Below are 9,990 nucleotides of genomic sequence, written 5' to 3' on the forward strand. Positions count from 1 at the left end.
ATTAGCCAGAATTTGGATTCAAATCCTGCTGGCGGCCAAGACTTAGTTTTTAAACCATGGAAGAACTTCTGTATCAGCTGCATCATATTAGCCAGAATTTGGACTCTAAGTATTGCTCACGGCCGTGACTGAACTTCTGTATCGCGCATGCTGTTGTTTAGTTCTTATACTTTCACACAACTACTGGTGCACCCCCATTTTGCTCTCGTCTGGTTAAGCTAATCAGTTGGGACTTCCGATTTCTAGCGTTGACCCCTCGAGGCGTTTGCTTCAGATTTATGCATACAGAATCACCGAGCTGCAGGTCTACTACAAACGTCAGGGACATCACCACTTAGCCCAGATTTGCCATTTGCATTTGCAATCATATCGGAAAATTTCCAAGACATTCTAAATCGATGCTTGCTTATGCATTTACAAGATAGATTAGCCTGCTTCTACTAAGCATTTACATTACCTCTGCTCAAGCACTCTACTTTTCACACAAGGAGAAAAGAGAAGGGGGGTAAGAGTAAAGAATTATGTAAAACCGAAGATAAAAAATCCTTCCTGTTTTCCTGGGAGCGGAAACCACCTCTTCTCAAGGGGCTAGGTAAAATGGTAGCCACGTTAGCAACCCAGCTTGACTGACGAGAGAGCCTTCACGTAGGTAGGGTACATGGCCTCAGCTCCGCTTGTAACCAAGTATGTTTCTCCAGGTCAATCTAGTGTCAGTTAGCCACAATGTCATTGTCGACACTGGCGGTTGATTTGTCAACCACACGGACATTGTACTGCTGGTATACCCTCGCTCGGTTCTCCTGCCACCACTGTTCTGCTTGTGTCTCACTGAATCTCTTCCGGCTATATTTACAAAAAAAAAAAAGAAATGACAAGTCACGAGCTGAACCACATGAGAATTCAACAGGAACACGAATTAATTAGGACACCAGCTATAGAAGTTGCCTGCTGAGCAGGATTCAAATGCATCTACCTGAACCGAACCCGCTTGAGATCTCTGGCGCCTCCAGGCAACGCGGTGAGAGTAATGTAAACACCTGGTTCATCTTGCTCTACCCACTCAGCATCATGGCAAGATTCAGCATCAGGCGGCCTACTTCCATTCTTGCCTACTTCTGGATGGCTCGTCTTATTCCTAACAGAACTTGGTCCATTAGAAGCAAGCAATCCATTATGACCATTTATGATTTGTTCTCCAGAGCTGCTTGGGCTGACCACACTCTCTGTAGCCATAGACGAAATGTCACTTGGAATGGAAATTCCAGGAAGAGGTGGCAACTTAGTGTTCTTGGCTGCTCCTCCAGGTAATCTCTCTGCCATCCCCTTCAACTGTTACATAAAGAATGGAGTTGGCCATCAGATGATAGCTGTCATAAGTGGTATGAGTTACAAAGCTCTTTTCCCCCTTTATTATTAGCCATTAGCCATGAATGTACAGGGCCACATTTAAATGTGGAATTTTACAGCCAATAATTGATTCGAAATTGTTCAAGTCTTCAGATTTTCCATTAAAACAAACTGCTTTATTCAAGTTTAGTATCCTGGTTGTGACATACTAACATGGAGCTATTTAATATGGGATATACAACCTAGCTCAATGGGCCTTTATCCTAAATGCTAATATTGAAATTATTCTACCATAATTACAAAATTACATGTAGGGCATAAAAAAAGAGACAAAATTGCAAGGCCACACAGTAAGCAGACTTACCTGTGCAGTGAGTGACTTGATTACTTCCTTTGCCGCCTTGCACTTTGCAGTTTCCTCACCGGCAATGGAAATAGCTTCCTTCAATTGTTTGGTAGTTCTTTCCAGCTCCACTTCTAGGAGTTGAGACTTCCTGGTAAGACTCTCCACCTGTAAGTCAAGAGCTAACTACATGAGCAGCAAGCCCCTCTTGTTCTGATGATACTTAGCTTTAAGGAAAAGGGAGGTTCAAATCTTGAAACTCCAAAGGACAATATGTTGTCTGCCATATGAGTATTAAGTAGGCAGGTAACAATCTGCTAAAATTTAATGAACTTCCATTCTCCATACTCTTACAGAACAAAAGGGTATATATATCTACACTAAGTGCAAGGTTGCAGGAGGTAAGCAGAACAAAAAAACATGTAAGCTACTGTATCTTTTAGAACTTAGAATCAAAAGTTCAGTATAACAACAAAAAACACTGCTTTCTATCGAGCACGGTGTCAGCTAAAACTCCACTAAAGTGAAATTGTCAATTATTGAAAGCAATATACAAACATCACCATATCAATCAAACAGCATTAAAAATGTGGAGCAAAATGTGTACCTGAGACCTCAAATTCAGAACCTCTTGGCTTAATGCATCATTTGTTGGCTTGCCATCGTTGGGAACAACTCTTGGAGATGTTAGACCACCCAGAGTAGGTGTTGGTGTTGTAGATCGTGGAGGGCTTGCTCTTCTTGAAATAGGTGATGTTGCCCTAGAAACAATTCTAGATCCAGGAACTGATGCTGAGAAAAACTTCTTTGAAGATCCAAATACAGGATTGAAAGATCTTGAAATGTTTAATCCACTCCAATGTGAACTCCCATTAGGCACAGGGGAAACACGGGTGCTATTAAATTCAAACTTCTTATTTTTCTTGGAATATCTGCTATCCAAATGCTTGAAAGATTCCATTGATGACAACCTTGATAGTTGAGCATTTGACCTTGTTTCCAGATCCTCCTCAATTGTATCACTGAATCCTGGTACAGTAGCAGCCCGCTTCGCTGAAGAATGCATATCTGTCTCAGGTCCCTTTGTCAGTTTGCTGTAGCAGGTATCACAGACACGGTAAGGCTTGTTTGTATTAGGTGCTAATGAAGCCTTCAGAGATTTTTTACTGCTGCAGGAATGACAAAATACTAGAGCACAGTTGTAGCAATTATGTCGTTTTCTCCTCAAGTTGAATGGCTGACGGCAACCTGAGCACATTGATTGATCAACTCCAGATACCCATTTGTGAATGCATATTGCTGCAGTGAAATTAATTCCACAAACAACACTTCTGACTTGCTTATCTTTCAGTGCTTCAACCAATGTAGGAGTATTCTTATCATCAGTATCGCCATGACCTAACCGGCCATTTGCACCCTTTCCCCATGTGTACACCTCAGTCCTAGAAGTCAATACAGCCACATGATAAGCACCACATGAAATCTCCTCCACAAAGTTTTTGTGTAGCTTCCCTTCAACACGCACAGGAAGCATACCATCAGCTTGTGTGTTCCCAAGTTGACCATAGACAGCACTGCCCATTGTATACACATGCCCAGAAGTTGTTAGGGCTACTGTCAAGCAGTGCCCACAAGCAACCTGACAAAAATTGGGCTCCACCAAAGCAGCCACACAAGTTGGGACAAGTTTTGCTTCCTTGTCACCATGACCTAAGCGACCTTTATCACCATCACCCCATGTAAATATCTTACCGGAAGAACAATTGCTAGAACTTGAATTCCCAGCCATGACTTCTACAACTGCAGCAGTGTGCCAAACACCACAAGCTGCCCGCACCGTGCGTAGCCCTTTGAGAGATTCAACTTCCCTGGGGACCGAGATACTCTCACGATCTCCATGGCCCAGAACCCCAAAAGATCCATCACCAAATGTGAAAAGCTGCCCAGCGGAAGTTACTAGGGCTGTATGCCAAGGTCCACATGAAATTGATGAAACATGTATACCCTCTAATGGTCCATTCACGTGCTTTGGTACCCAGTGACTGACATCATTTCCATGACCCAAAAGGCCAAATTTAAATGTGCCATCTCCCCATGTGTAAAGATCTCCAGACAGTGTAACAGCACAAGTGTGGTATTCGCCACATGCTACAAGCTCAATGTTCATATGAGAAAGAGCATCAATAAGTTTTGGCTGCGACACATCACAATCAACACCATGACCAAGTCGTCCCCCTGATTCCTCACCCCATGAGTATATCTCGCCTTGTTTCGTAACAAGTGCAGCATGCCTTCCTCCACAAGATATGTTCTGCACATCAAGTCGTACGGCAAATTCTAATGGTTTTGGTACAAGGCAGTCCATTTTTGCACCTGAGGAGCTTCCAACTCTTGAACCACCACCGCCAAGAATTCCTTCCCCGGTTCCTTCTCCCCATATGAAAACATCGCCTAAAGCATCACCATCATCATGACCAGAACCATGACTAGATGAACTAACGGCACTTGAATAACTGACTCGGAAAGCATCCATTGGGACGCCTCTGGGGTGCCCATTTGTGTTATCCGAGTGTCCAGAAGACATAGAATGGACTGATCCAGCATTAGAATCTGATGGAAAGAAACCCCTGGGAGGAACTGCATACAACATGGCATCAGAAAATGCCTTCTCCAATCCATTCTTTGGTGGGCTCCCATATGGAGTACGGAGTCGGTAATTGTCACTGCCATCCTGATACAACAGATCATTTTTAAAATAAATGGCAATATCACAAAAGAGGACATATAATGCCAAGTAATGTGAAGGGAAGGAGAATTATTAAAAGTAATTAAGTACACTAGCAATTTGACACAAAAGAATCTTTCATTTCTAGCTTTGCACTCTAGTGTCATCAAATTTCTGGCAAGGCTTTCTGCTCTAATTGAACACATCAGTGAAAAAAAGGTGCTTCCACAATTATTTGAGTGGACAAATTGCTGATTGAACCCGCAACATGGAAGCAGGATGGCTTCTAACTTGAAGAGCTTCCCAGCACAATTAAGGGTTGAAACTCAAATGTTTTATTCTAGTCTTCTAGTCATCTAGGTAAGATTTTAATAAAATGGAGACAGTAATACCTTGTGCATGCTATCATTGCTGCTGAAAGGTGAACTCAAAGGAGAACTCCGTCGTGTGTAAGTCCTCGGACTAGTTGCACCAGAGGAAAGGATATCACTTCTAGATTCAGTTCTCCATTTTCTTTGGTGACAACGTGAAATCAGTGTTTTCAGCCCAGCAAACCATACTTCAGCTTCATCTTTATCTTTGCATATCTGATATTAATGAACAAAACAAATCATGTCACCATGTGAATACAAAACTAAGAGTAAGAGGGGAGTGGGGTGTTGTAGCAACAGAGGCAGCAAAGACAAAACATATAAAAATATGAACCAGCGATAACTTACTATATCCAATGACCTATCATGTGAAATTAGAGAAAAAGACTGGCATTCCTTCTCAGGCCGTGGATACCTCTGAAAAATTGCCTGAATTATCCAAAAAAAAAGGGTCTAGTTAGTAAAGTCAGACAACCAAGTTCATCATAAATGGAAAATGGAAATGCTTCTAGAAAACATATGGCTTTTGTTCATTAACAATGTAATTAAATTGTATCCTGACACGAATTCTAAACTCCTTAGTGTAGGCATCAAAAGTAGCAAGACATATACATATAGAAGAGTTGTTCTAGTCATTTTTAATTTCACAAAATTATTCATCCATCCTAATGTGAAAAATAAGGACTTCGGAAATGCTATCAAGTTCATCCACATGGCTTGGCAAGCAAACATCACCAGAAAATCAAGACATTTTTTAATATGAAGCTTGTTGACCAAAGCAACTCATTATTAGGGAGAAATTGCTAGACAGGATAATCTTCTTGAAAATGAGTCTAGGCCTCCAAAGAACATTAACTTACAGTCCGTTGCCCAGGAATTATCCTGGATACATGGCTCAACCTTAAATGTTTCTCTTCTTTCCCTGAGAACCATATCAGTACAGATTCATCCTGAAGGAGCCAAAAAAAAGTATAAAATATACCATATAAGCCAAAGGATTGTGAAGGCACAGAAACACTGTTAAGTTGGAGAGTCCAAATAAGGCTCACATTGGATAACCTAAATGGACAAAACTTTGGCTTTCCTCTACGCCCATACTTTAGCAAGTATGCTCCTTTCTTGAGAGCAGTGATGGCCTGAAAGAAGGATGCCGTCAACCCTCAAATATCAACTTATTAAGTCATCAATATATGGGGGAAAAAAGACAAGCAACCAGGAGCATGCAACTTCCATACTTCACATTTTGAAGATATAAAACAGACCTGAGGTAAATTACTGGTTTTATACTATTAATGAAATAATAACACAACATAACACTAGACACGTACAAAGGCAAGTGCCAGAAGATGCTAATGGTTCAATATACACTATGAAACAATTTCTTTTACTACTTTTGCTTTGCTGCTGATGCCACACAGCCCCTCTTTCATATCGAGCTTTTTCACTAAGCATCAGACTGATATGTGTGCCCTTCTTTTATGATTTCCTTTATTGACAACAAAGAATAAAACCAAAATAACCCCTATCACACTAGTCAAATTTTAGTGATGAGTGCAACTACAGCCACTAAGAGCATCTCCAAGAGTACCTAATAATTTCTTCCCAAAAACATGGTGTTTTCCAACTCCTAAAAAAGTATGGGAGGAATAAATAATACTATCTCCAACAGTTTCCAATAATTCACTCCTAAAATATAGAAGACAATTTTACATCAGGAATACTATACTGTTTTTAAATTATCCAAACCACTTCTGTATATTCTGTCTCTTGTACATTTGCATCAGGAACCCTTTCCTACTTTTTATTCTTTTCCACGCCCTTCCACATTCTCATCTACGTTGCCACCGCTGACCTGCACAATTCTGCCGACTGTGGCCAGCCCCCAGCCGGCGGCAGCCAGCCACTAGGGCACCCCAGCTGGTCAGCCGCCGGGCCTGTTCCTGGAGTAGATGCATTCGCTATCGCCGCTGAAGCACATGTACGCCGTGGTGTTGATGGCCGCTTGGCAGAAGCCCATGTCGCACACAGGAGCCCTTGACCGGCGTCCAGGCATGTGCCGTGCATCCCATCATGTGGACGGTGCCAGTGTTGACAGACTGCACCTACGCCGGGAAAGTAGCGGACAGAGGATACGCGCGTGTGTGAGTCCGTGCAAAGATACGCGCGTAGGGGGGAGTTTCCAAGTGCTAAAAGATTGGGAGGTGGGATTAGGAATTGTTGGAGATATGTTTTTTTCAATCTTGCCAAAAATCAAGGATTAGGATAATGTTTTGGGAACTCTTGGAGATGCTCTAAGCTTGCTAATTTGATAAGAATATATCAATGATTGTGATATTTTCAGTTATGCATGACCTTTTCCTGTATTGCGTTTGTTTTAATTACTTTGTATTATTAGCATCTTGTCAGATGCACTTGGAAGGAAGCTTATGGAGCATCTCACTATAAACTCCAGAACTGAAACAGGGTTTTGATCAGTGCCCCCAGCACCTCTTATGTTACACATTATCTGGTATGACAAATGCGGTCCCTTGAGAGCAAAATACGTGAAAGGCATAATTGAGTAAGAAACAAATGAAAATGTCATTTTATCACTTGTCAGCATAATCAGTTAAAGCATGCTGGTTGTATTCAAGTATCCTAATCCAGCCTTATCTTCACTCTATGTCTCTAATGAGTTTGCCACAAACAGAATGTTGGACATATATTGTACATAAAGAAAAAAACAAATCAATCATCACTTGATTCCAAAGCCCCCCACACTGCAACACCCTCCTTGGTGCCAAAAATAGGAGTATATGACTACAGTACTAGAATCAGCTTAAACTGTCCATTTGCGTGTATGGTCGGACATGCCTCTCAAAACACACAGGAGTTTGAATCCACAAAACCACAAAGCCACAACAACCATCCCCAAACAATTCTTCACAAATTCACGAAACCCAATGCGACATCCTGTCGAATCCGGCTCAACTTCAGTGCCATGTAGCAGCTACAACAATGGGCAAGCACAGCACCAAAGCCAACCCAGCAAGAGGAAAAGGCACGAGCATGCAAGTGAAGAACTAAACTATCAACTAACGGTCCTCGCTCCCAGAATGAATCTTATGTTCACGAAAGCATCCCACTGATAGCCGATCCCCTCAGCTCCAGAAAACAGGGAATGAGATGTGTAGTAGTTCTAGCTTGACCTCCAGACACTCGAATCAGTGGTTGGACGCCCAATAAGTCAACCACCTTCCTAGCTCCCGGAATTTCAGCAGAGGGAGGGGAACAGAGACCTGGAATATCCAGTCTGAGCTCCACTGTAGCAAAGAAGAAGAAGATAACAGCAAACTACAGCATCAACGCCCATGAATTCCGCCGGAATCAAGCACCATTTCACGTCGGCGCAGAAAGAGCACGAGCTCGCTTGAAATTCCGCGCCACGTGGGCGGAGAGCACGTAGGCGATAGACGATGATCTGTCCATCCATACCACAGTTGCACCCGCAGTAGAACCAGGGACGGGGGAGGGGAAATCGATCCGCGCCACGCGGGCGGAGAGCATGTAGGCGATAGATGATTATCTACCCATCCACATCTCAGTTGCACCCGCAGTAGAACCAGGGACGTGGGGAGGGGAAATCGATCCACCCAGAGAAGGGTTAGCAGGACGCACCTGCTCGATGTCACGCTCCACGGGCCCCGCCCGGATGCCGCCGAGATCCGACGAGACGTCCGACATGGCAGCGGCCTCCGCATCAGCCCCGGCGCCGGAAACGCCCCATAACAGCCAGGCGCGCGCGGACCGCCGGCCTCGATGCCCACGCCCTGCTGCCGCGTGCGGGGCAGGTGGCGCGCCGCAATGGGGGGCTCGCTCGCCGGCGCGGGTCCGGTGGGGCAAGGCAGCTCGCGCGCGCGCGCGGTGCGACGAGCTTGGGGCGCGCCGCGGGGGCCGCGGGAAACCGGATCGGAGCGCGGCGGCGGCGGAGGCAAGGGGAGGCGGCGGAGGGCGAGGGGTTTGGCAGTGCGGGGAGGTGGGAGGGGCAGGGGGGAGAGAGAGATCGCGACGCAGAGGAGTCAGGAGAGAGAGAGGAAGAGGAGAGAGAGGAGGAGGAGGCTGTGGAGGGAGGGGAATGGAGCTTTTTACCTTTTTCTGTGTTTATTATATATTTATTTATTTTTCTGTTATTAATTAATGGTGTACTCCTTCAGTCAGAAGAACGTAAATCTCGTTTTTTATTAATCAAATTTAAATTTGATCAAATATGTACTTTCTCTATCTCTAAATAAGTTAAACCTCTAAAATTATCTTAAGTTACTTTTTTAAATTTATCAGTTTTTGTAAGAGTAGTCATATATATGACAGAGAAACATAATATGTAAATATATTTAATGTTGTGTCATGTGCCAAATTTTAAGTCTTTTTTTACTTAGAGCATCTCCAAGGGTTTTTCCATTCTCAGCTTTGCATTTCAAGAGATTTGCAAAGTTGCAAATGAGTTTGCAAAGTTCCCAAAGGGGGATCTCCAACCGTTTTGCATTCTCATCAAGTCCTTTCCCGAAATTTTTTCCCACGCGCCATCCGGCCAAAAAATTTCGCGCGCAGTGCCAGATCGCAGTCCGTGTTCGCGCCATCGTAGATCGCAGTCCGTCGTTCCAGTGCCCATCGTTCCTCGCAGTCCGTCGTTCCAGTGCCCATCGCCCCCGTCTCCCCGTCGCCCATCGTTCCTCGCCCATCCCCAAACTTGCCTAGGCCAGTCGGGCGATCGCCGCCAGTCCACCGATCATCGCCCGACTCGCCCAGTCCGCTACTCACCCAAGCCAGATCGGGCGATCGCCCAGGGCCAGTCCGCCGATCGTCAGGCAGCCGATCGCCCACTCCACCAGTCGCCCAGATCGCCAGGATCGCCCACTCCACTTCGTTTGTTTGTGCAAGATGGCGTCCAGGTTACCAGAGAACAACCTCGTTGCACAGCGCATCGCAAAGGTTTCATCTTCGTACCCGAATATATTGATCCAATTCATGTTTACTTTGTTCTATGTTCTGAGCTGCACAATTTATCGTAGTTGAGGGCTTCTAGATCGCGTCTCCGAAAGCAATTGGATGACGATTCTTTGGCGCGGGGGGGGGGAGATAAATCGCGCGGGAGTCCTTTGGCGCGCCGAGTCGGGCAACCGCGATGCCGCCCAAAATATTTCGCGCGAGGGGACCGAGCGGCCTAC

At 44.6% G+C, this 9,990-nt stretch overlaps 1 protein-coding gene across 2 annotated transcripts; it reads right to left on the reverse strand.

The window, feature by feature from the left end:
* LOC8077365 lies at window positions 324–8,875 on the reverse strand. Of its 2 annotated transcripts, XM_021457310.1 has the most exons (9): window positions 8,444–8,875; window positions 5,836–5,922; window positions 5,647–5,736; window positions 5,135–5,215; window positions 4,808–5,002; window positions 2,298–4,421; window positions 1,712–1,858; window positions 974–1,329; window positions 324–843 (listed from the first exon to the last, which is right to left on the reverse strand). In XM_021457310.1, the coding sequence occupies exons 1-9, from the start codon at window positions 8,507–8,509 to the stop codon at window positions 711–713; spliced, it is 3,279 nt and encodes a 1,092-aa protein (XP_021312985.1). In that variant the 5' UTR covers window positions 8,510–8,875; the 3' UTR covers window positions 324–710. The 2 variants fall into 2 exon arrangements, with proteins under 2 accessions (XP_021312985.1, XP_021312984.1); XM_021457309.1 differs by having other exon boundaries at window positions 5,647–5,922; window positions 8,444–8,803.

The sequence above is a fragment of the Sorghum bicolor genome, chromosome 3 (genome assembly GCF_000003195.3).
Source record: "Sorghum bicolor cultivar BTx623 chromosome 3, Sorghum_bicolor_NCBIv3, whole genome shotgun sequence".
NCBI lineage: Eukaryota > Viridiplantae > Streptophyta > Magnoliopsida > Poales > Poaceae > Sorghum > Sorghum bicolor.